This window comes from Emericellopsis cladophorae (genome assembly GCF_022114955.1).
Source record: "Emericellopsis cladophorae strain MUM 19.33 chromosome Unknown NODE_12_length_473309_cov_116_543296, whole genome shotgun sequence".
Lineage (NCBI taxonomy): Eukaryota > Fungi > Ascomycota > Sordariomycetes > Hypocreales > Bionectriaceae > Emericellopsis > Emericellopsis cladophorae.
This window is the reverse complement of record NW_026250937.1, coordinates 120,669-146,129: the sequence shown is the minus strand read 5'-3', so window position 1 is coordinate 146,129 and position 25,461 is coordinate 120,669. Positions and strand designations below refer to the sequence as shown.

At 54.9% G+C, this 25,461-nt stretch overlaps 7 protein-coding genes across 7 annotated transcripts; 4 read left to right on the top strand and 3 right to left on the bottom strand.

Annotated features, from left to right (window-relative positions):
* Positions 1-443: 443 nt before the first annotated feature.
* Positions 444-1,035, bottom strand: J7T54_003582 (SNAP receptor; the record flags this gene model as incomplete). Its single annotated transcript, XM_051505080.1, has 3 exons — positions 444-460; positions 518-749; positions 919-1,035. 3 exons carry the CDS (start codon positions 1,033-1,035, stop codon positions 444-446), a joined length of 366 nt encoding a protein of 121 aa, XP_051363426.1.
* A 1,891-nt stretch (positions 1,036-2,926) lies between these two features.
* Positions 2,927-4,948, top strand: J7T54_003581 (uncharacterized protein; the record flags this gene model as incomplete). Its single annotated transcript, XM_051505079.1, has 5 exons — positions 2,927-3,661; positions 3,791-4,404; positions 4,451-4,635; positions 4,714-4,821; positions 4,884-4,948. The coding sequence occupies 5 exons, from the start codon at positions 2,927-2,929 to the stop codon at positions 4,946-4,948; spliced, it is 1,707 nt and encodes a 568-aa protein (XP_051363425.1).
* Positions 4,949-6,278: 1,330 nt separating this feature from the next.
* Positions 6,279-8,120, top strand: J7T54_003580 (uncharacterized protein; the record flags this gene model as incomplete). Its single annotated transcript, XM_051505078.1, has 2 exons — positions 6,279-6,381; positions 6,442-8,120. 2 exons carry the CDS (start codon positions 6,279-6,281, stop codon positions 8,118-8,120), a joined length of 1,782 nt encoding a protein of 593 aa, XP_051363424.1.
* A 222-nt stretch (positions 8,121-8,342) lies between these two features.
* J7T54_003579 (NmrA-like family domain-containing protein-like protein) lies at positions 8,343-9,275 on the bottom strand (the record flags this gene model as incomplete). Its single annotated transcript, XM_051505077.1, has 1 exon — positions 8,343-9,275. One exon carries the CDS (start codon positions 9,273-9,275, stop codon positions 8,343-8,345), a length of 933 nt encoding a protein of 310 aa, XP_051363423.1.
* Positions 9,276-9,951: 676 nt separating this feature from the next.
* Positions 9,952-14,046, top strand: J7T54_003578 (uncharacterized protein; the record flags this gene model as incomplete). Its single annotated transcript, XM_051505076.1, has 6 exons — positions 9,952-10,020; positions 10,138-10,333; positions 10,405-11,070; positions 11,210-11,223; positions 11,677-13,567; positions 13,622-14,046. The coding sequence occupies 6 exons, from the start codon at positions 9,952-9,954 to the stop codon at positions 14,044-14,046; spliced, it is 3,261 nt and encodes a 1,086-aa protein (XP_051363422.1).
* A 5,007-nt stretch (positions 14,047-19,053) lies between these two features.
* J7T54_003576 (Mediator of RNA polymerase II transcription subunit-like protein) lies at positions 19,054-21,036 on the bottom strand (the record flags this gene model as incomplete). Its single annotated transcript, XM_051505075.1, has 4 exons — positions 19,054-19,367; positions 19,470-20,261; positions 20,314-20,699; positions 20,753-21,036. 4 exons carry the CDS (start codon positions 21,034-21,036, stop codon positions 19,054-19,056), a joined length of 1,776 nt encoding a protein of 591 aa, XP_051363421.1.
* Positions 21,037-22,133: 1,097 nt separating this feature from the next.
* Positions 22,134-24,811, top strand: J7T54_003575 (6-phosphofructokinase; the record flags this gene model as incomplete). Its single annotated transcript, XM_051505074.1, has 7 exons — positions 22,134-22,719; positions 22,770-22,888; positions 22,948-23,101; positions 23,158-23,474; positions 23,530-23,966; positions 24,023-24,392; positions 24,449-24,811. 7 exons carry the CDS (start codon positions 22,134-22,136, stop codon positions 24,809-24,811), a joined length of 2,346 nt encoding a protein of 781 aa, XP_051363420.1.
* Between the last annotated feature and the right edge of the window lie 650 nt (positions 24,812-25,461).

The window sequence follows — 25,461 nt, the reverse complement described above, 5'->3', positions numbered from 1 at the left end:
TCTCTGCATGCTCTAAATCTACAGACCACAGGCCTCACTTCACGCAGCATACCTGCATGTTACACAGCACTTAGTTACTTACGTTTGACTGCTGTTCGCATGTCGGCGAGCCCATATCACACTTCAAGTGCACAGGGTTAAGTGCAAAGATGTGCGTAGCAAAGTCTCGATTAGTCGCAAGAGAGAACGCCAACCCTCAGTCATACATGTAAGTCGGACAAGTCTTCCTTCTCCCGCCACCAACAACAACGGCGGCAACGGCCGTCGCAGCTTCTCCCGTGTGTCGTAATAAGAACCGTGGCCAACATGAAAAAACTCCTCGGCACCCGGAGGAGATCCCCCAGATGCCTCGCTAATGTGTAATCTCCATGTGTCGTAGCCTGCGATGGTCGTAGTCAAGTCCAGGCTGCCGCATCTGCAGCCCCGAGATCAAAGATGGCGCTCTAGCCTTTGGTGACAACTGGGGACACGGTTAGTTCTGCCGTGACACTCTGGTTTCGATTGTGACTGTGCTCACCAATTGGTATGATAATAACAAGTAGCAGAATGATGACACCGACAATCAGGCACACGCGCATCTTCATGTCCTTCCACCACATCTGCTTGCGAACGCGGTTGGCACCGCGACGGAACCCCTGCGCCGAAATGGCCAGGTTGTCGGTCTTATCCTGGAGAGCATCCAGGCGCTCACCACGCTGGGAGACCTTGTTGATGTTGTCGCGCATCACGCCGACGGTGTCGTCAATTTGCTGTTAAAGTCAGCATATGAGTCGCAACGCCTGTGGTCTGCACGCCGGTCCCGCTGCGTGGCCTCTTTGTCGCATGGTGCTCGGTGCGCGGAGGCGTGGGTCGCCTCGCCTCGCCATCCACGTCAGACGGCCATCAACAGTGTGCCCTCCTCGTGGCGGTCTAACTTACGGCCTGCAAAGCTTGTGTTCTCGCATTCCCACCAGTGCCCTGCTGCTGCTGTTGGTGAGGCGCAGCCTGGCCGCTGGGGATATAAGGATCATAGGGGGCGTCCTGCTGCTCGGCCATCGTCGCGGTGTATCTGGTAGTAGGAGAGAGCTAAAAGGGTATCTGCGCTTCGTGTACGGCTCGTTTGGAAGGGGGATCGGGTCGGCTGTGATGAGGAAAAGTATTCGGGATTTGGATGATGGTCAGACGATGAGCGGAATGAAGGACAAAGGTGGAAATGGACCCTTCTGGTTGGGGGGGAACGGCCAAACCAGCCATTCGCTGAGGTGAGCGTACCAAGCTGCCGGGGGTTGGCTGGGGCCTGAATGAGGCGCCGCGAAGGGTGACGAAAGCACTGGCCTGCCCGTCGCTCACATGCCAATGAGGCAATCCACTGTGGCTGGTGCATGTGTCCTGCTTCCGACTACCATACTTAGGTACCTCAGCGTGAGATACTATTTTGCATTTGAAAAAGTCACAGAAGCTTCATATTGATTGCCGTGGCTCGATTTACATACAAGATTGCCATGCTGCTCACTTGGGTCGTCTGAAACGTGCCGCTGCTCCCACGCGACAAGCATGATGCACTCATGTGGCTTGCCGGGAACTGTGGTCAGTGATGTTCCACAAATAGCGTCGTGGCGGTGCAACACTGAAGCTCCAACGCCCGGCGGCGGCGGCCTGACACGCAAGCTCCAGATGCCCTTTTGTCCACTGTGAATCCATTGATATCAGAAGTACATATCTGGCTGCGCCTGACAGAGTCGCTGCGCACTGCTTGATGGTCCATTGTCTGCCGCCATCACATCGGCAACCGACAAGCCGCCATTATCATGGTCTGATCTGTCTCGCCCTTCTTGCGACGCACCACTGTCCAAGTCCGATTGTCGACATTTCTTTCTAGGCTCTCTCGAAGGCTGGTTATTTGATCCACCTGTCATCTCGGCATCGTTGACGACCATCTCGCCTGTCTTTTGGTTCACTTGCTGAGATTTCCAGGCGTACCATGCGCCTATCGAGCTCGCGTCATGGAGTGGCCAATTGTCCCATTCAGTGGCTCTGTCTGCTTTGCTCATGCCACCAGTGTAGTCTTGCGGATGGAGTGCAACGTTAGGTGTGAACCAGGTGTCCGTGGCATGTCTCCTGTCGATGATGTGCACCAAGGCAGCTTCTGTGTCGGCGAGGCGAGCTTCTAGTCTGTTGACGTATCCAAGCGGCAATCCCCTGGAAGAAGTCAGGATTCAGGTGCAAAGCCGTCATCTTGTTCCATGATAGCTACCTCTTGTTCTGCTCTGGATAGTGGCATTGTGACGGATCATGATGACATTGATTGCATACCGGGCTATTTCATGTCAGTGCCCAGCAACTGATCATTCAGCAACACGGGACTGAAGGCTCACATGCTTCTGTCGCACTTCGTGTCTAGCATCAGTCTTGTCTCTCCAATGAAAATGCGAATTCAGAGAGGAGACTCACGCGCCGTTTCTTTGTTCTGCAGCTTTCGCAAGCGATGGAATTGTGCGATGGCGTCGAGCCACGCCGACTTCTCTTGCGTGATCTGTCAGACATTATGAGGCAGTACTTTGAGAATGTCAAATATGACATCCAGTCTCACTATTACAAGAAACATGCCATGAATTTCATGAAACGATCTAAAAGCAATCTGTGATGCTGCTGAAGATTGAGCTGCTATCTTAATGTGGACGACGGACGTTCAGTGTGCGGAGTTTTCCTTGTCCGGCTGCTGTCGGCACTTGCTGTCGCAGACGCCATCAGCGTCACGAGTACGAAAGGCTGAATGCTACAGGTATTGAGCAATTTGAGCTCAACAACGCTCAGGGCGACAATTTCATCGGCTCGTCTGTCGGTCGTCGTGATTGAGTGAATCCGAGACGCCTCTTGCTTTTGAACGAGCCCGTAACTCCATGAGCAGCATCATCTCTCGTCGTCACGACCACGGGCCATCACAGTCATGACCATCCCTGGAGATTCGACAGAATCAACCCCTGAGCCAAGTCCCTTCGCGGCCTCTACGGCCTCTCGCAAGCGCAAGCGATCCTCTCCTGCTGGGCCGACGACCCGTGAGTATGGGTTCATGCGTGACACGGGCGAACACGACACAGCGCGCTTCGTCGGGTCCAGCAGCGGCATCCACTTCATTCGGAATGTCCACATGAGGATAGCGCGGAAGAACGCTCATACATCGAGCACGAGGCCGTTGAGGGAGATGGTTCCTGGGGAGGACGATCAACTGAGGCAGAGGGACGCGCAATGCAACACGTCTCTGTGGACGGAGAATGAGGTCGGAGACGCGGCACAGGTAGCAAGTTTTGATCAGCTCGTGCATTGGTCAAAAAGCTACTTTGAGACATGGCATCCGATACTGCCATTCTTACATGGGCCTGATGTACTGAGGATCTTCGAGGCTGTCAGCCAGGGTGGCCTCTCGTCGCTGGACAAGCATGACGGTGTCATCCTCCGGTCCGTCTTATCCATCTGCCTGGCAGACAGTCGCCAGAGCGCGCCCTTTCAGGACCAGATACCCCGAGAACTAGTATACAAATCTGTGGACCATGCAGTGATGTGCTCTCAGTTTGCGCTCCAGCAACCCGCATCGATACGAGCGACGCAGGCAGCGCTGAGCATTCAGCTCTTTCTGATCTCATTTCTCTGCCTCAACGCCGCATCTAGACTTGGTGGCTTGCTGGTCAAGATGGCTTTCCACCTGGGACTACATCGATGTCCGACACGATACCCATTCTTTACAGCAGACGAAGCGGCCAGGCGACGAAGAGTGTTCTGGTGCTTATACTGTTGCGAGAGGTTTCTCTCACAGTCGCTCGGCTTGCCTCTGGCTATACGAGATGATGATGTCGACGTTTGCTACCCAGGCGAGGAGCATCACGGCGTGAGTACGGCAAGCGATGACGGGGACAAGCGTCTGCGACTTCTGGCGTACATGTCAAAACACGCTCGCATTCGTGGTCTGATCCTCGAGCTGAGAAATAAGTCGATACCTGTCCGACATGACACACCTGAGCGGTCGATAGCTGTGCAGACCGAACTCGCGAAATGGGCGAACGAAATTCAGGATACCGTTGAGGCAGGCGACTCTGTCGACGACCGAGGTTTAGCATCGTCACACATATCCTCTGGACATCGCTCGATCCTTCTTCTCTCCAAGTACGAGTCGACGATATCTCTCAACCGGCCGATGATTGCTTCCGATCCGTCAACACCTCATTGGGGCGCGGCGATGCAGTCCTGCATATCGGCGGCGAAGAGCATATGCATCACAATGAAGCGCCATCTTCAGCAACACCAGGCCGAGGACAACAGGTTGACGGTGCCCATGCTCTGGCCTGCGTACATCTGGGCCGCCTGGATCAGCGCGTTTGTACTTGCCTTTGCAGCCTTTGAGCAACAGATGCCCATGAAGACTGCGCTGAGGTGAGTCGTCTATCTGCAGATGCTGTCAGTTTCTCACAAATTGTAGACACATTGAGTCCAGCAAAGAGGTACTGCGACATTTCGCTGCACGAAACACATCATGGCCGGAGTATTGCCTGTCCGCCATTGACGAGTTGACACTGGCCGTTGAGGAGCTCTCCCAGACATCAAGGGAGAGTTTCCCTCGGAGCACAGTCTACTCAGCGGTGCCGGAATCGCGCGAGACCGGTCGTACGTCGAGAAGTCAACCAATGCATGGCGAGGATGGCCAGTTCGGTACACCCACAACAGGCTCAACTGTTGATCTAGGACACGCACACGCCGCAGTGAGCCGTCCAGCGGCACCACCAGTTGTGACCTCGTCGACAGGCATTCACAACGCCTCCGACCCGGCCCTGAGCCAGGACGCTTACAATCGTCGACGATCGGGTCGCCTACCCGCAAGCTCAACCCGCGCTTCTCATCCTCACGCACAACAGTCAATCCCACCGCCGAGATCCTTGTGGCCGCCGCCCCTGGGGTCGATGGATGGTTTGGGATTTGACAACATTGATGCGGCACCCGGTGTCAATGGTGGTGATGGGGCCCAAGAATCGATGATGTGGTATGACCAGTTGTTCGATAGCTCATTCGGCGTGGTGGACAATCCGTTCCTGGCCACAGCTCCTTTTGATGCTTCGGGGGGGACAAATTGGTTCCCGGGATGATAATGCCATGGTCTTGACCGAGCAGCAGAAAGAGCCGTTACTGGAGGGAGGGGGAATAAACCATGTAATATCGACAACGCGATCGGCGGCCCAGCAAATAGCGTCGATCGGCCCATCCAACAGGAGAAGCCGCCTAGGTAAGGTACCTTCGATTGCATTTAACGTTAGCCTTTCAGAGAAGGGTGGCATCCAAGTTCCAACGCCCCGCGCCGCGTCGAGCGCCATGTGGATGTGCGACTTGGTGCTGAGACACAGCCAGACATGCAGCTGCTGAGTGTTTCCGTGCCGGGGACACGGGACGAATTGCAGGTACGTACATGTGCGTCCATATGATGACATGCCAAGGCCCAAGACTTGGTAGAATGGAGTCAAGCGGTGTTCACGGAAGCATGAATTGTGAAGGGCCCTGATGCGAGATGTAATGCAGACAGGGAACATCTTATCGACTCTGCCAGCCGACTTGAGACCGCCAGGAGTTCTTTTCGATCAAACAACATGAAGCTCGCGGAGGCAGTTGTGATGATGAGATGCGAATTGCGATGGTAGCCTTGAAAAGTTACCCGTCATAATGAACAGTGGCGCATCCAACACGCAAAAGAACCCCAAGAATCCCCGACGGGACCATGCCGAGCACCGAAAACGAGAAAAGTCTTGGAAGCTGGCTAACCGGACCTCGTAATTACTCACAGCCTGGGCCAAGGGCCATCGTGATGAGTTGGATGGGCCCCAATTCCACCCTTTTCTTCGCAACTTCCTTTGAAATAACGTCGCCCTATCGAGTAGCAGCCCTTGGTTCCGCGCAGTGGTGAAGCACGGTTTGGTTCCATCCAGCAGTGCGAATCGGATTGGCGTCACGCAAGGTCCAGCTTCGACCCGTTCACCTTGCGCGTACTCGTGCCTGTACCTTACATCGCCCTACCGCTTACTCTAATTGTATTCTCTTATTACTTGGGCTGTGCTCTGGTGTCTGTCGACATATCTCATCCAATCGCCTGCTCTTGTTCATTTCGACCCGCCCATCCGCTCGTTGCTAAGCCGCGGGCGGACCTACGCAAGTCACGAGGACAACCCGACTTCACGACGGCAAGACCCTGACCTACGGCGCCGCCTGTCGAGATTGACCTATGGCTTCTCTTCTCTTCTTTTCATAGAATCTCTTCATTCATAATGCGTCCCTTCGCAGGGCCATGGCGCACGCTCACAGCGCTGCTGGCTGTAGCTGGGCCAGCACGTCCGGCAGTGGCGTACGACTTGGACCCCAACTCGACAGGTGAGGCCTTCTCCGCGAAGAACCTCGTTTCATGGTTGACAAGCTGACGGCTATTTCCAGAGTCCGTGACGTCTATCGCTAAAAACATGGCGGACGACCTGCTTTCATTCTACAAGGGCGACGAACCAGGGCATGTACCAGGACTGCCCCCACAACAGTACTTCTGGTGGATAGGCGGTGCCATGATGGGTGCCTTGGTGGAATATTGGTACTACACAAAGGACGATTCATACGTCGAGACCACCAAAAGGGGACTCCTCTTTCAAGTCGGCAAATACGACGACTACATGCCGGACAATCAGACCCTCACAGAGGGCAACGACGACCAAGGCTTCTGGGCCGCAGCCGTGATGAGCGCAGCCGAGTACAACTTTCCCGAGGGCGGAGATGACCAGCCGTCGTGGCTCGGCTTGGCCCAAGCCGTATTCAACACACAAGCCGTGCGGTGGGACGAAAGCCAGTGCGGCGGTGGCCTCCGATGGCAAATCTACAACTGGAACAAGGGCTGGGACTACAAGAACTCCATCTCGCAGGGAACGTTCTTCTCGCTTGCCGCCCGCCTCGCCCTCTACACGGGCAACGACACGTATGCAGACTGGGCCGTCAAGTCGTGGGACTGGATGATAGACCTCGAGTATATTGACAAATGGTGGTATGTCTATGACGGCGCTCACATCCCGAACAACTGCACAGACATTGTGCCGTGGCAATTCACGTACAACGCTGGTGTCTTTATCCTGGGCGCCGCCGCCATGTACAACTACACCGAGTCGGACGCCTGGAAGGAGCGCCTGGACGGGCTTCTCGAGGGTGCCCAGGTCTTCTTCCGCGGTCCGAATGAAGATATCATGGAGGAGGTTGCCTGCGAGTCTAACGATCTCTGCAACGTTGACCAAGTGTCTTTCAAGGCATACCTAGCCCGATGGATGGCCGCCACGATACAGTGGTACCCCGAATCGTACGATCGTCTCTCGCCCCTGCTCCGGGCTTCGGCTGTGGCCGCGGCCGGGCAGTGCACCGGCGGCGCGAACGGGCGGATGTGTGGCTCGAAATGGAGCACCCTGGAGAACGACGGGACGGAGGGGATCGGCCAGCAAATGTCCGCCATGGAGGTCACCCTCTCGTGCATGATCACGAAGCGCGACCCCATCTTGACGAGCAACACGGGCGGCAAGAGCGAGGGCGATCCTGGCGCGGGCGGGAGTGATATCGGACGGAGTCGCAATGGCGAGCCGCCCAAGAAGGACTACCCGCCCATGACGGCTGGTCAACGAGCTGGGGCGGCGATCCTCACCGCTGTCGTCATTGGGCTTCTTCTGCTGGGCGTCTTCTGGCTGTGGCTGGACGAGACGTCTGACAAGGGACCTGTCGACCAGATGCGTGGACTGCCGTCCAATGCGGCTGCGGCTGCTGCTATGGTACCCATCGCAGGGGCGTCATTGTCCTCCCGCGAGTCGCAGGTCATGGCCGAAAAAGGTCCAGGGGTTCTGACGGCCGCTGAGGTTGGTACGAAGCACGTCGAAGAACCTGGGCCCGGGGTTGCTGCACCCGCAGCGGTCAAGAGGGCGAGTGTTGCGAGGCATTCCAAAAGAGCGTCTAATATGCCTCTCGGCTGGCCTCACAACCCTTCGATACGATCGAGCGTTGTCGAGCCGGGCCAGAGCGGGCAGTCGTCATCGGGAGAGTCAACGAGGGGGACAGACGACGATGAGATTCGACCAGCAGCGCCGACCCATTGAGGCGGGCGGCTGGTCCTGCGAACATGTACAGTACTACGGGAGGGATGCATATTGCGATTTGCTGGGAGCTCATAGAGACTTGGCTATCTCACAGGCGTTGTTGGTTGGGGCGCAGATTTGACCCACATGGCATTGGTATATGAACATTCTTCTAATGGAAAACAACAAACGCAAGGCGTTTTCCTTTTCTTGCTCTGGCCCGCCAGATGCTCTTCGACTTCCTTACTGACGGCCATATGTCGCTTTGACGCCCTCCGCCTCGCTGTCCAGATACCTCGCGAAGCTGACGGGCTCCATGCCCCAGTCAGCCATTCTTTCCCTCGCTTTGTCCACGTTGACAAGCTGCGCCATGTTGCGCATCGCCTGCTGTCCTGCCACGAAAGGGTTGCTTCCCTTGGTTGCCTCGACTTCTTCCTCTGACAACGACTCCATCCTAAGTTCCCGGCCTGCCTTGCTCGACAACACCGCAAACATCTCCTTGAGAGTGAGGGTCTCGTCAGCATACGTGAGTGTCTTCTGGCCAAGGGACACGGGCTCCTGCAGAGCCCGGGCGGCGACGCGTCCAATGGTCTGGGTCGAGACGAGAGGCAGCTTGTCATCTTCCCGCAGCGCCGTCTTCCATACACCCGTTTCCGCCAGGCCAAGGACCTGCCGTTGGGCAAAGGGGTCAATGTAATTGGCCATGAAGTTGGCAGGGCGTAAAATAGTGTAGTTGAGACCGCTCTCCTTGACAGCCTTCTCCAAGTCCGCCTTGGTGGTGAGGATCTTGCCCAGTATGCTGTCAGGCTGGACGCCCAGGGCGGCTAGGTTGTCAACGTAGACGCCACTGGAGAGGACGACGTGGGGGACCGCGTGCGTCTTGCAATGGGCGATTGTGGTGTTGGTGGAGCGAAGGTTGGCGCTCCAGTCGTTGAAGTCGGGCATAAAGTTCATAAAGACGGCATCGGCGCCCTTGACGCCCTCCTCGATGGCGGCCGCGTTGTCCCAGTCGCCTTTGATGAGGGTGACGCCCTGCTTTTGGAAGGCTTGGGCCTTGGGGGATGTGGGATCGCGGCAGAGGGCAACGATGGTTGGGGGCGAGGGTTGGTCGAGAAGATACCGGGCTGTGGCAGAGCCTTGCAGGCCTGTGATGTTGTTGAGGAAGAAGGTTGGCATGGTGGAGGGTGGGTGGTGTCTTGTAAGATGCTGCTTAGACAGGGGGTTGTTGATGTTGTTGGGAGGGTGAAAGAAACTATCATCGTTTCACTTGAAGGGCGATGCTCTTATAGGAATTCTCGATTATCTCCTGTGTACACCATTCGTTCACTTGGACGCCTTCGCGGAATTCCGTCGATGGACTACACCTCGAAGCATCATTTACGCTCATACATGCGTTTGCCCGTTTGGGAAAGACTGAACACAGACATAAATAGCCCTCCCTGCTGCCACCAAAATGACCATATGAAAAGCTGTCACAGTGATTGCTTTAATTTGGCAGCCCGTGGGCGGAACTCCGCCTGGCCCACCTCTCCTTCGAGATTCAAGTCCCTGGGTCCACAATCTCAGTCATCTCAGCAACATGTTCTCCGAACCTGTGTCATTATCACTCTTACCATTTGGGGAACGGCCATGTCTTTGACAGCCCGGGAGCGCGGAAATCCGCCTGCTAGGCAAAAGTCCTGCGCGGCATGCATCAAGGCCAAGCGACGCTGCGACGCGGGTACTCCGTCGTGCGCTCGAGTACGTACATGTGCACTTTCTTACAGTTCACGCTAATCACTGACTGACTGCAAAGTGCGTCCAACGAGGAATCCCGTGTGAAATGCCCTCACGCAGCCGTCCAGCTCGAAGGATGGGGGCAAGCATCATCCCACCCAGCCCAATCGCTAGCCCACGAACCAGCTTGCCCGAGTATAGCTGCGTGAGTGAACCATTGTTCTTCGATGCACTGCCTTGTACATCTGCGGCAGATTTCTTCCCTGATTTCTTCCCCGCTACCTTTGGCGTTTCCCCGGAAAGCACGAACATAGGTGCACAGGACCTTGTCTATCAGCCCTCCACGCTCGCCGCGCCCGCAAGAAAGGAGCTGGGTCCCCTTCCAGAGGGCGCGAGGCGAAAGCTTCAGTATCCCATTCAACTTGTCAAAACGGTCCCGAGGATGATGGTGGAAGAACTGCAGACGCCTTGGTGTCACCCAAAACTGTATGATGACGAGATGCCACGGGCAATGCAAGGTGTGTGTCCAGAACCCCATTGGTGCCCATCAGCAAGCACGCTCTGAAGACCAAGCCCCTAATCACCGCAGACGCATACTCATGCTGTGCCATGTACCTGTCCAAGAACAGGGTTAACACTCCCCTCATACTTCGCAACATTGACTCCAAGGTCAACGAGCTCCTGGCACAGCCTGATCCCACTACGCCATTGGCCTCCTTGGCTCATACGCAGGCACTCCTGCTATACCACATCATAAGAATATTCGACGGTGACATCTCCTCCAGGGCAGAAGCCGAACGCACACAAAATGCGCTGGAGGACTCGGCGTTGAACCTTGTGGTCCATGTCGACCATGTTGATCCCTTGGCGGGGAAGGAGACCCGTCTGCGGCTGTTCCCCATGGCGCCGACGATAGCGTTCTGGAAGTCGTGGATCTTCAGCGAGTCTGCGAGACGGACGTTACTCTTCACCATGTTTCTCCTCCAGGCCTACCGGATCTTGGCCGGTCTCCCGGTGGCGCCGTGCGACGGCAAGCTAGGGCTGAGCCATTCCTTCACACTGTCCGCGCCCCTGTGGCACGCTGACTCTGCTGTCGATTTCGCACAGCAGTGGGAGAGAACGGGCCACTTTGTAATCAGGAATGGCGGTATTGACGTGATTGTCAGGGAGGCAACCGCGGAGGATGTGGATTTCTTTGGGCGGGTGATTCTGACGAGTGTCCTGGGCGTGGATGAGGCTGAGGGCTGGTTCGCCAGTAAGGGAGGTGACCTGTGGGCGGGCTGTCCTTTGGGGAAGACACAGAGTGGGCGGTTTTCTAATGAATCTGTCCTTGGCTGACTGTTTGGATCTGGGCTGTTTTCTTCACCATACTGCTGATGTGAGAGCATGCCAAGTGCAGCTTGCGCTCGTAAGGTCGTGTCCTCCCACGACTGCTTCGCGGCACAGTAGAGCTAGAGGATCTGGCGTGTATACTACTTGAAAAGGGAAATGGTCATTCTGTTTATATTTACAATTATTTCGCAGACTGTCAACGTTGATTGTTCGCCCCTCCCTCCATTCGTTTGTCGCCATTTTGACAGTCTGATGAGAAAAAGGCCACTGCTTACATGGATTCCACACTAGAAGTAACATAAGATTTACGCTATGGTCTCTCTAAACTAAACTCTGTCTTTTAAAGCTCCAGTCCAGTCTGAATGTGTGTCGGCCGTTGTCCATATTAAACCCGAAACGGTTCCGGGTAGGCGTCCATAGCTTTCTAGGCTGGCCCGATTAGATAAGGATTTGATGGTCAAGTCTCAGGGTCCGATTGCCAACGCGCAGTTGACAACAGCCCCACGATTCTGCAACTAAACCATCGCAGACAACCTGGGACACCCGAGCTTCTTCGCTCATTCAACTGGAGCTGGGCAAACCTCCCGCAATCATGTCATTCTCACGGCTGCGTACGGATGTTCCCCGTGCGAATGAGGATGGCGGGTCCCTTCTCTCCCCCAACGGTTACGACGACGACGCCTCTTCCGTCCACAGTCGAAGCGAGCAGGACACCGATAGTGATGACGATCAACTACAAGCACGCGCGCGGAATAGTCGCGAGTTACGCGCTCGAGATAGAATGGTGCTCATGGAAGACGAAGAGATAGAAGGATTGGTCACAGATACTCGGAAGAAACAAGAGCGCTCCCGCAGAGGCTCAGGACTAAATGTACCGAACCCACTCAGGATGATACAGCGCCGGGGAAGCAACGCTTCGCTCAACAGCTCGACTGATGACCTTAACGACGTGAAGAGGCAGACCCGACGAGCCCGGCGCAAGCAGAAGAAGGAAAGGCTGACGGAGAGCGCACAGCATGGGGAGGACGGCGAGCTCATGTACGAAATGGAAGAGGGCGGTATGAAGGAGGGCAGCTCGACAGGCGACAGCAGCGAGCGCGAGGATAGCGACCAAATCGATCGACGGCGGATGGGCTTAGTCACAGATGCTAGGGAAAGAAAGGGCCGTAGTTGGTGGCGGTGGCTGTTCATCCACAGCTTGATCGCCATTGGTTTCGCGATTCTTGTGCTTATGGCCTGGAAGCTTTCGAGGAACAGGAAGAGCCTCGCAAAGCAGGACTTTGTGAGCAATGGAACGGCGCTGTTTGCACCCACGACCATCATCATCAGCCTGGACGGTTTCAGGGCGGATTTCTTACAGAGGGACATTACGCCCACATTGAACGCCTTCATCAAAGAGGGCGTGTCGCCAAAGTACATGCTTCCGTCTTTCCCATCTGTCACCTTCCCGAACCACTACACCTTGGCAACAGGTCTGTACCCCGAGAGCCATGGTGTGGTGGGCAACACATTCTGGGACCCCGAGCTGTCCGCCGAGTTCTACTATACCGACCCTGCGCGCAGCCTCGACCCCAAGTGGTGGGGTGGAGAGCCCTTCTGGGTGACTGCTGAGAGGCAAGGCATCCGCACAGCTGTGCACATGTGGCCCGGCAGCGAAGCTGGCATTCTAGACGTCGCGCCAAGCTTCCTTGACAAGTTCAACGGCAAGGAGTCTCTCGAAAACAAGGTCGCCCGTATCTTTGAGCTTCTGGACAAGCCTGGCAAGGAAGACAAAGCAGCCATGGTTGCGGAGATGCGGCCACAAGTTGTTGCCGCCTACGTACCCAACGTCGACTCACACGGTCATAAATACGGCCCCAACAGCACCGAGATCATGGAGACCATTGGCAAGGCCGATACGATGCTTGAGAAGATCTTCCATGGTCTGGAGGACCGTAATCTGACGGATATTGTCAATGTCATCGTGGTGTCTGACCACGGGATGGCCACTACTGACACATCACGCCTGATTCAGCTAGAGGACCTCATCGACACTTCAAAGATTGAGCACATTGATGGCTGGCCATTGTATGGCTTGCGACCGTACAAACCGGAAGACCTGAACCCACTGTATGACCAACTCGTCGAGAAGGCAAAGTCAAGCGAGAATTACGAAGTTTACCTTCGAGACGAGAACATGCCCGAGAGGTACCATTTCTCCAAGAACGACCGCATTGCTCCACTGTGGATTGTGCCCAAGACTGGCTGGGCGATCGTGACGAAGGAGGAGTTTGATGTCGAGAAGGCCAAGGCTGACGGGACTGTCTACCATCCCCGTGGCCTACACGGCTACGACCACGAGCACCCCTTGATGCGAGCCATCTTTGTCGGCCGTGGCCCAGCGTTCCCTCATCCAGCGAACAGCGAAATCGAGGTTTTCCGTAAGTTCTGCCCCGTTCATTCTGTTAGAACAGGAATCTGACGCTCTCCTGCAGAAAACATTGAAGTGTACAACATGCTGTGCGACTCAGTCGGCATGGAACCGAAACCGAATAATGGAACACTGCGCTTGCCCCTGAAGCCGGTTGGCACACACAAGCCCGAAGATACGCCCGAAGTACCCGAGGACCCTGTCCCGCAGACGCCTACAGCTGCCGAGGCGACCGAAGAGCCACGACCTACCGTGCATGGGGAAGCATCGCCCTCGCCCGGACCATCTGATCAAAAAGGGGATGATGGAGAGGGAGGAAATGAAGAGGAAGAAGACGAAGACAAAACGGATGACAATGATGGCGACACGAATAACGACCAGGATAAGGACACAGGCGGTAGTGAGAAGGGAGAAGATGGGATCGAGGGCCTTTGGCACTGGTTCACTGATACGGTGGGCGACGTCTGGGACTCCATCACGGGGTCATAGGTGCCTTGAAAGGTTTGAACGTGTCCGCATGGATTATTTTTCCTCAGCACGGAGTTCGGGGTAGTATAAACCGGCTACACTTAATATATATTTGATTTCTTGGATGAACAATACATTTGGCCCTTGAGGTTGTGCCATCTCAAATTGTAGATCTCTAGAACAGGTACGTGGCCGCAATGGTTGATTATGGGCAAAGCCAAGTCCTTGCCCATTGACTTCATCGTGTTTCTCACAGAGACAGTACCGAAGACATATTCACTATGAAAGTCTTGGGATGAATCATCTCATAGGTATGTTTGTCCTTCTCGGCAGGGGTATGTTCCTGCTATCTAAACTCCCATTTCTTAGGTGACTTCTGAATGTATTCGACATGATGAGAGAAAACAAGACTGAACAGCCCGAATTGTAAATGTTTCCTCTGTACTATTTGGAGGTGCGTATAATGTCTTGATTGTCATTGGCAATCGCTCAAAGTTACCTCACGGTGCTAGTGGCTTGAGGTTCGTGGTGTCCCGTCACGCGCGTGGCTTGTACGTAGGTGGTACTTTACGCGCTCCGAGGTCTTGTGGGTCAGAAGTGGGTCTCAGTTGGCCAACTCAAGCTCAGGCTAGGCCCAGAGCGGGGCCAGCCCACATCTGGCAATTCCGTGCAACGCGCCTTTGCGCAGTCGCGACATGGACGGCGCCATTAGTAGTTATCATCGCGAATCACCCATGGCACTTGCCCAGTTGCAGTCCTCAACAACTATCAACTGCCATCGGTACAGGTATTTTCCTTTACTGTGTCACCTTCCTCTGACTTGCGCCCGACCATTTACCGTGAGCCCTCACCTTGATCCTATTTGTTCTTTCAAGTTTTCAATATTACTGCAATCGCTGTTGATTGACCACCAAGTCACATTTCTTTCTCTCAACACAAAACCGCCCTACACATGTTGCTTCGCAGTGTCCACTCACGATGGAAGAGACCGAAATTCAACAGCTTCGGGACGAGCGAGAGCTGGCGACAGTGATGCTAGAGTCCCTAATCGACACTGACTACCCCGGTGCTGAAGAGGAGCGCGCTGCACAGAGAGCGGACATTGCCCGATTTGACAGATTGATCGCAAAGGCAGAGCGAGGCGAGCTAGCCGTCGAGGACAATGATGACGAAGCGGACTTTTCGTTTCCCAACTGTAAGTCGTCATTGTTGCTACCTTATGCCAGGATGGCACTGACTTCAGTTCAAGCGAGACCGAGCCCTCCAAGAGCCGCGACGCCTGGACCTTCAAACGGTGAGTGCAAATATTTGAGACATACATCCTCATTCGGTTCTTTGTCGCCAGTCTGTGCTGGCTGCATTCACGTACTATCATGGGCCTCTTGCACGAGGCTTGAGAATTGCTGGTTCCTGCGCATTGTTTCCGATGCTACTTCGCCTCATCGCAAAGCCCAGCTGCATCTCAGCGCTGTGGGATAAAGTACAGCCTGAGAGCGCCGGAGCTGGATGAAAAAACTGCCCATTCTTTTGGCCTACTGGTTGCTTATTCCTCATGAAGTAGAGCGGCGCTTTTCAATCTTTTCATGATCATTGCTGACGAGTCACGTCCTATCAGAAAGTCTACTTAGCCAGCAGACTCTCCAGGAGACCTGGGCGCCTCGCCCTCGTACACCTCCAAGCGCTATGCCGCAGACACAGCCACGCTCGGAGAATCTCCCGAGCAGGAAGCGCGAGCGCAGCTCGACGATCACCAACGCTGAACCTCACCCAAAGTCGCGAAGGTCGACACCGACGCCAGCGCCAGCGCCAGCCCGCGGCCCTGCACCTCCTGCCTTGAGTCATCGCAACGAAGTAGGGCCTACGGACGATTTCGATTTCATCGATCTTACTGGGCTTGATGACGAGGATGACGGAGAAAGTGCGTATCAAAGGGCTCGTTCAGATCACCATAGGAGGTGGAGGGATGCCCACCGAAACGGACTGCAAGAAGCTCGTTTATCTGCCACACCAAGTGTCCCGATACATACCTTCCGTCCTGCTGCTCCGGCTCACCCTCATTATGTAGGCCAAGCTATGCCCGGACAATGGCCAGTGCAAGGCAATGGTGCCCCCGCCCCTCCTCGAACACCCACAGCGGAGAATAACAATGACCCGTGGTCGTTTTTGGATGATGTCGAATATCCTCCATTCAACCACGGCCCCGCGCAAAATGAAGGTGGACCTCCGGGGGTGTTACTGATCAACGGCGCCCCCGTTCCCTCACAACCCATTCAGCCTCTGTATCATCCAACACGACCAGGGACCCCGGGATTTATGGAAGTTGCCAGAGGAGTGCTAGGAGATGGCATGCGCCAAGTTGGTAATGGTCTCCAAGGTATCATCAACAGGACAGCTGACTTCGACTATGTCAATATGCTCGATCCGATGGGGAACCCCTTGAGCGAACGGCACAGCAGACTTGCCAACATGATGCAAGATTCTCGAGTCTCTGAGAAAGAACTGGAGGACCTCTTCAAAAACATTCGGCCCGATTTGGACATACCTGAAGGCAACCGTGGCAGGACCCCAGCGGGTCTTGATGGGACACTCTACCCTCATCAAGAGGTTTCCTTGACGTGGTTGAAGCAAATGGAAGAGGGCACCAACAAAGGAGGTATCCTAGCCGATGACATGGGACTTGGAAAAACCATCTCAATGATCTCGCTCATGCTCGAAAGAAAAGCGGATGGCCGCCCGAAAACGAACTTGGTCGTTGGCCCGGTCGCACTCACGCGACAGTGGGAGGCCGAAGTCAAATCAAAGATCCGTTCTTCACATCGCATGTCGACCTTCATACATCATAGTAGCAAGAAAGCAAGTCGACAAGAATTAATGAAGTACGACGTTGTATTGACTACATATGGCACTCTCGGCTCCGAAATGAGCCGCATGGCCAAGATGAAGGACGAGAAGCGCACCATCGACTGGGAGGATCGTACCAACGACCTCAAATTCCCTCTACTACATCCAAAAACAAAGTTCTATCGCATCATGCTGGATGAGGCGCAATCCATCAAGAACGTGAAGACATGGGCGGCCAAGGCCGCCCACGAGCTGCAATCAGAGTATCGCTGGTGCCTGACGGGCACCCCCATGATGAACGGAGTTCGGGAGCTCTATTCCCTCATACAATTCCTGCGAATCAAACCTTACTGTGAATACGAGGAATTTAAAGAGACCTTTGGCCGGCTTTTCGGACTCAATGGAGCACCACAAGCGCATGCGATGAAGCAGCTTCGCATCCTACTGAAGGCTATCATGCTCAGGCGCAAGAAGGACTCTCTGCTCGATGGAAAGCCCATCTTGCAACTCCCGCCTAAGACAGAGGACGAGATCCATGTTAAATTTTCAGAGGACGAGACATCATACTATAAGACACTGGAAACCAAGTCGCAGGTCATCTTCAACAAGTACCTCCGCGAGGGCACGGTCGGTAAAAATTACTCTAACATCCTGGTATTGCTGCTTCGGCTCAGACAAGCGTGCTGCCATCCCCATTTGAACATCGACCTGGACGAGTCGGGGTCGTCGCCAGGCTCCACGGTGGCAGCCTCAGACAAAGCTCTGAGAGAGCTTGACCCTGGCACCGTTGAACGTATCAAGGCGACAGAGGCATTTGAATGCCCTATTTGCTACGACGCTGTTCCGAACCCATCCTTCTTCGTGCCCTGCGGGCATGACAGCTGTTCGGAATGCCTGGCGCAGCTGATTGACAAGGCGCTGACCGATGGATCGGGAGGAGATGAGGGCAATGGCGCATTCTGCAAATGTCCGGAGTGCCGCACGCACTTCAACCCAAAGATGTGTTTCAACTTTGAGACCTTCAAGGAAGTCCATATGCCTGACCCCACAAAGGCCGAAGCATCTGGCGTAAAGGACGACAAGTCGGAGACCGAATGGGAAACTGACACTGACACTGACATTGGAGCCGAAGATGAGGTTGACGGCAAGGGCAACTTGAAGGACTTCATTGTCGATGACAGTTTCTCGAGCAGTGACGAAGACGACGAAGGCAAAGCTAAGGCGGACGAGCAACCCAAAAAGCGCTATCGCAGGAAGAAGAAGCCGTCCAAGGATAAGGGCAAGGCAAAGGCTGAAGAGGATGATACCACTGACGTGAAGCCCACGATGCTCGCACAACTACGAAAAGACGGTCGGAAGAACCAGCACTTGTACAAGAAATACATGGCCTACTTGCGCAAGACCTGGTTGCCATCAGCTAAGGTTACCGAATGCATGAAGCTGCTGCGCAGCTTTGAGGACACGGACGGCGTGAAAACGATCATTTTCTCCCAATGGACACGCCTTCTCGACCTCCTCGAAGTCGCCATTGGGCGCGAGGAACTTCCCGGCAAGCTGGTACGATACGACGGCGGCATGTCCTCTGGGCAGCGCAACGAGTCAGCACTCAACTTTGAGCGGAAATCGGACATCAAAATCATCCTCGTCTCCCTTCGAGCTGGCAATGCTGGCCTCAACTTGACTGCTGCATCACGTGTGATCATCATGGATCCTTTCTGGAACCCATACATTGAAATGCAGGCTGTCGATCGTGCGTATCGAATTGGCCAGAAAAAGGAAGTCAAGGTGTACCGTATCCTCACGCAAGAGACAGTGGAGGACCGTATTGTCGAACTGCAGACGAAGAAAAAAGAAGTCGTCGAGGCCGCCCTAGACGAGGACGAGAGCAAGAAGATTGGTAGACTATCGCACGCAGAACTCAAGTACCTGTTTACGGGTTCAAGAAATTGAGCATGAGGAGCAGCAATGCGCTTGCACGACATGTGGAGAGCGTCGTGTTTGCTTACGATGTGATTATGATTGTTTGCAAGGCGTTTGAGGAGATGAATTACTACCGTGGCACGGGAGAGAGTACCCTGATGGGATATTGATGGCCAAAGTAGGTACATTGCTTAGATTGGATGGACAGATTCAGATCATAAAAGACGCGGATTCGTTGGTATGTCGGATATCTCATCTATAGACTTTCTATCTTTTCCCCTCGTCAACAATTTGGCCAACCTTTTGTGGCAGAGTGCCCTCCACCGATTCCTGCTCATTGTCTTTCCAGACATACTCTTTTAGTTCTGGTTGTCCTCTGTGAGTCACATGGACAAGAGAAATCGCCGGTTCGCCTTGCTCTCTCTTGATATCGAATCGCAGTTCGAATGTCCCCTCTTGATTTTGAATGGCCGCCCCCGTCGCACCCAGGATCCAATGCTTCTCTCCATAGCGCGAAAATATGTTGTGCGTGAGGGCCTTGACGCAGGCGATGCGGAGATAGGCCATCAGAGACGGAATATCTATGTATCCATCTTTGTGAGGGGGGCAGGACGTCGCCAGTGGAGATGACGGCGGTACAGCCACGAAATAGTAGGTTGATATAAAGGGGTGCAGGAACGTACGCCCGCGAACCGTGATTGTCACGTCATCGAAAAACGACAGCGTTATTGTCAATTCGGGCGGCTGAAACTCGTTTCGCACGAGTGTATGCGCTGCGGAGGTGTTGGGCGCGTGAGTCGCAGGTGATGTATCTGGCACGGCGGGTGTAGTTGTCACGACAGTGAAGGTTGAGGGGAGGCCTGCGGCTTGGAGCGTCTGGGCCAGGGCACCTATGCGCTTGGTTGATGCGGATAGGTTGTGTAGGTATGTCGTCCGCCCGATGAGGGGTCGCAAGAGGGCATATGGCTGTTGGCCCCTGGAGCGTGTCACTTGCGGCGGTAGTGGTCTAGTACGCATCTGTTCGTTGTTCCGGTGCGTGTAGCTCAGAAGTATATGCAGGGCCAGTGACAGGCCCTCTGCGGTCTCATTTTCCGGCAGCGACGAGTCCGGCGACGGAGCTGAGTCGAGCGACACAAGCTCTAGGATGATTCTTGATTTGCGGCCCATGTTGAAGGTAATCGTCGACCCTTGAAGCTGAACGCCCAAGGCCGTCAAGGTGCGCGCCTCCCGGCTAAGCTCGAACCAAAGCTCCTGAGCAAGTAGTGTGTTGCGTGCCTCGAGGACACGGTCCTCTAGAGGCGCATCTGCAGAGGGCTGCGAACCAATTGTCGAACGCCCCATGACGTTGCCGTCACGTTCGTATGTGACGAGAAGTCGTTCAGAGACACCACCTAGGCGTCCAAGATCTAGCTGCACCGACCCATCGTTATTTCTTCGCAGAGGCGCGAGACCGTTGGCTTTGAATTCGGCGGCAGCTGCGAAAGTCAGTACCGCACCACTATAACTCGAGACAAGGCGCGCACGTACACTCTGAGAACCCAAACCGCACCCCAAGAGTGGTCCTCTCTTGAGGCATTCTGCATATTGACCAGCCGCTACCTTGCACGCCGGCGACATCTTCCCAATATTTGTTCTCGGCATCAACCTCTTTCTGCAGAAATGCGCACGCCGCCTCTGCCGAGTTCCTCGTGTTGTCGATGTCCATGAGAGTCCACCCAACAGCAATCCGACGCTGATCCTCAGCCTTGGTAAGGTCATCCTTGGGCCGCTCGAGTCGATCTGCGCCTAGTGTGCCAATGCCGACGGTCTCGCGGAGCTGCTTGTTGAGCGTCAGACTAGCGGTCGTCGGGTTCTGCTTGGATAGGAGGAGAGACACGGTGTTGAGGGTCGCGTCGGCATGATAGGCTGCTATGCTTCAAAACGGTCAGCCATGTCGCATTGTCACGAAAGCAAATCCGGAACGAACTCGATTTCTCTCAGCACCTGCTCCCGTGCTTGCAAAGGATCAATCTCTTCTTCATCGGCGTCCTCTTCCTCTTCCTCCTCATCCCCATCAGACATGTCGGCATCGTCGTTCGGAGGGCCAGCTTGGGCTTGCCGTGCTATCTCGTTACGGAGCTTTACTTCTGTGACATCGCGGAATCCACCCGACTGCGTGTTGATACGGCCGATGAAGTCGGAGATGGTCTTGGGCTTCTTGTCAGCCACAGGAAATGGGCGCAAAGATAGAGGCGTGGCGTCGCCGGCCATCAGTGGTGATTCAAGAAAATAGGTATCATATGTGATGTTGAGCGGTCGCTGGCGTGGTCGAGACAAAGCTGGCGTAGAGTCGTTGATGGAAATATGGACGGAGCCTTGTCGCGTTAACGGCGAGGCTGCGTGAACGGAAGTGCTACGGCGGCCGCAAGGGTCCCCAGTCTTGGCCGGAATAGGATTAGCGCAGCAAGCTGGCAATAGTCACCATTCATGGGAGCGATTGATTGTTCAGGTCACAATTGATTGTGCCGCCCATTGCATGGCCGAGGGGCGAAAGGTGACACAGAGGATACCACAAGACAGATATATATTATTAATGGAGTAGCTCTTTCGCATCCATTGTGAACGTGACTTCTTTGAGCTCGGATCGTGACCTGTCGCAATGACGTACCATTTCAGGGTAGCCCGCCCAAATTATACACACGCTACGTGCCTTACCAGGTAGGCAACGCGGCCAGCACCAGAGCATTGCGCTCGAAGCCCGAGGTCGAAGGTCGGCAATAATGTTTCGCCCCCACGAGAAGTAATTTACCTTGCAAAACGACCAAAACAGACAGTCTCCTTGGGTTGCGCCCAAAGTCTGCGTCGTACGATGCCCCGCGCGAGTCGATAAGCGATAAGGAGCTCCCCTCCTGACACTCTCGACAACCCACCAAACAAGCTTCGTTCTGTCGCATCTGTGGTCTCTAACCCTGGGCATTCCTAACGCCAAACCTTAATTCTCGCGCTGGACGAGTATTTATTGCACTTGCTTAGACATATTGTATTCCTCATCCAACTACGTGGCTTATCCACAGGTGGCTGGTTGATCTGGCAGCTCGGCCCGTCTTCGAAGGTGGGACAAACCGACGCACTTTCAAGTCTCCTCAGCCCATTCGACCTGTTAAATCCCTCGAGCCACCAACGACCGCGTCCGAGCAATATAATACTTACACCTATCTGCTTCGTATCTAATAAATTCCAATAATTCTCGAATCCAAACATTCCTTTCTTGCATCAAGAATTCCTGGATTTGATCCGAGCTATCGGACCCCTCCCTCGATCAACCCCACGCTCGCTCGGAACCACACACGAGGCGCGCCAAATTCGACATGGCACCCAAGAAGAAGGTGGCCGTCATGACCTCGGGAGGTGACTCCCCAGGCATGAACGCCGCCGTCAGAGCAGTTGTGCGCACTGCGATAAACATGGGCTGCGACGCCTACTGTGTCTACGAAGGCTATGAAGGTCTCGTACGGGGTGGAGACCTTATCCGGCAGATGCACTGGGAAGATGTGCGTGGATGGCTGTCGGAAGGTGGCACCCTCATTGGTACGGCGCGTTGCAAGGCCTTCTATGAGCGTCCAGGACGGCTGCTAGGCGCGAAGAACATGGTCGCCAACGGCATTGATGCCCTGATCATTTGCGGTGGTGATGGCTCCCTGACCGGCGCTGATAAGTTTCGTCAGGAGTGGCCATCGCTGATAGATGAGCTGGTGGCTAATGGCGATTTCACGGAAGACCAAGTCACGCCTTACCGTCACCTGAACATTGTCGGGCTCGTCGGGTCGATTGACAATGATTTGTCTGGCACGGACGCTACAATCGGATGCTACTCGGCCCTGGCGCGCATTTGCGAGATGGTTGACTACATTGAGGCCACGGCGTCGTCGCACTCGAGAGCCTTTGTTGTTGAAGGTACGTGTGCCAGGATCGAGTGAAGACTTCGAAAGACTAACCATTGGTAGTCATGGGAAGGGCATCCGGCTGGTTGGCGGTCAATGCCGGGACGGCCACGGGCGCCGATTTCGTTCTCATTCCAGAGAGACCTGAAGAGCATGACTGGAAAGAGAAGATGTCTCTTGTAGTGCGCAAGGCAAGTCCAGCTTGAGTGGCTCTAATGAACCACCACTAACCGCTGCGTAGCATCGTGAAATGGGCAAGCGCAAGACCATTGTCATTGTGGCCGAAGGCGCGCGCGACAAGGAGGGCCAGAAGATCACACCCACCGAAATCAAGGACCTTCTCTCAGACACCAGCGAGAACGGTCTCGCACTGGACACACGCATTACCACACTAGGTAAGCCATGAAGATGCGCTACGAGGACCGCGCAATGTGCTTACAAGCTGTTTCAGGCCATGTCCAGCGTGGTGGCAGCCCAGTACACATGGATCGGATGCTGGCCACGCTGCAAGGCGTGGAGGCTGTCAAGGCCGTGCTTGAAGCGACGCCCGACACCGAAACGTGCTTCATCGCCCTCGAGGAGAACAAGATTGTCCGCAAGCCCCTTATGCGCGCCGTGAAAGAGACACAGGAACTGGCAAAGGCCGTGGAGTCAAAAGACTTTACGCGTGCCCTGCAACTGCGCGACAGAGAGTTTGCCGATTCGCTCAAATCGTACCATATAACCACAAACGTCACAGTAGATGACGACAAACTGCCAACGGATAAGGTACAGCCACATACCCAACACAGTGTATTGCTTTCCATGAACTGATCGTTCCCAGAGGATGCGCATTGGAATGATCAATGTTGGAGCCCCCGCCGGTGGCATGAACGCCGCTGTTCGAGCCGCTGTGGCCTATTGCATTTCGCGTGGGCACGAGCCTGTGGCCATCCACAACGGATTCGCTGGATTCGCTCGCCACCATGGCGATAAACCACTGGGCGCGGTACGTCCTTTCAACTGGCTTGAAGTCGATAGCTGGGCTAGCAAAGGAGGCTCGGAGATAGGAACCAACCGGGAGCTGCCCGAGGAATCCGGCATGGAGTTGATTGCCAACCTGATTGAGAAGTATCAGTTCGATGCTCTCTTCCTTATCGGAGGCTTCGAGGCCTTCCACGCCGTGGCGCAGCTGCGTCGAGCTCGAGATCAGTTCCCTTCCTTGTGCATTCCGATGACGCTGCTACCCGCTACGATCTCGGTGAATGTCCCCGGAAGCGAGTACGTTTTCCAGATTGGTTGTTTGATGGTTGACGATGAAGCTGACTCAAAGCTAGATACTCACTTGGCTCAGATACTTGCCTGAACGAGCTGGTGGGCTACTGTGACAAGATCAAGCAGTCTGCCTCCGCCACTCGCCGCCGCGTCTTTGTCATCGAATGTCAGGGTGGACGATGCGGATACACAACTGTTTTGGCCGGATTGTCCGTGGGAGCCTCGGCAGTGTATATCCCTGAGGAGGGTATAAGCCTGAGCATGTTGCACGCCGATGTCCACCACCTAAAGGAAGTGTTCAATGCCGATAGGGGCCAGTCACGTGCAGGTCGCCTCATTCTCGTCAACGAAAAGGCTAGCAAGGTGTACGATGCAAAGCTCATTGCGAGCATCATCCGTGAAGAAGCCCACGATCGCTTCGAGAGCAGAGAGGTGAGTGCAGTAGAGTGAACTTCCTGTGCGCGTCAGAGACTGATATGATTATGTAGTCGGTGCCAGGGCATGTCGTACAAGGCAACAATCCTTCCGGCATGGACAGGTGTCGCGCTGTGCGTCTTGCCATCAAATGCATCCAGCACCTGGAGAATTTCGGACGCAACGCACACAACCGCGTCAAGACAGACCCGTCTAGTACCACGGTCATTGGCATCCAGGGATCGGAGATTGTGTTCAGTTCTGTCAAGCAACTGGAGGAGACGGGCACCGATTGGCCGAACCGCAGGCCAAAGATCGCGCACTGGTTGGAGGTGCGCGATGTTGTCGATGCCCTCAGCGCCCGGCCGGCTTATCCCAAGCCTGAGAAGAGTTTGACGGGTCTCATTGCGAAGGACACGAAGCGTGGGTTGGCGTGATTGATGCGTGCAGCTTGGGCCTATGGGCTGAACAGTAAAACGCTGGATTTTGGATACTACGGCGTACCTCCTACAAGTATTCTGTTATGTGATAGTCAATACTATACGTCGTGAAGAGGAAGCAGGCTCATATTGGTTACAGGATGGTGCCACCGGCTGGTGTTGTTTTCAGTGAGCCCCTGTTCACACCGTTCAAGATTTACGCTCATGAGTGATCTGTCTACCTAACGCGCTTTTCAACGGTCCGCAAAACGAGGTCATCCCGGTGCAGAGGCATGTTGGAGCGGCCACATCAATCCGCCTTGCCACTGCCCAGAGTTGACCTTTGACGGGTTGGCTAGAAGAAGGCGACGATCTAGCCGATCGGACAGATGGGCCGCCTGCCGTCCGGCGATCTTGGATGAAAAATGGCACACGAGGCTGGGAACTGGGCTGGGAGCTGGGCTGGATCCTGGATCCTAGACCCTGAGATCTGGCCAGATCTCTCGCAGGGCGCTTTTCTGGAAGAGCCAAGTTTCAAGACACGGCCAGGGGCGGCTTCCCCGCGGGATGCCACGAATCCATGAATCCGCGAATCCCACGATGCCCGTGTGCTTCATCACATGCAGCTTCGATCTGCCGCATCGAGCAGTGATGGGCACTTGTCACTG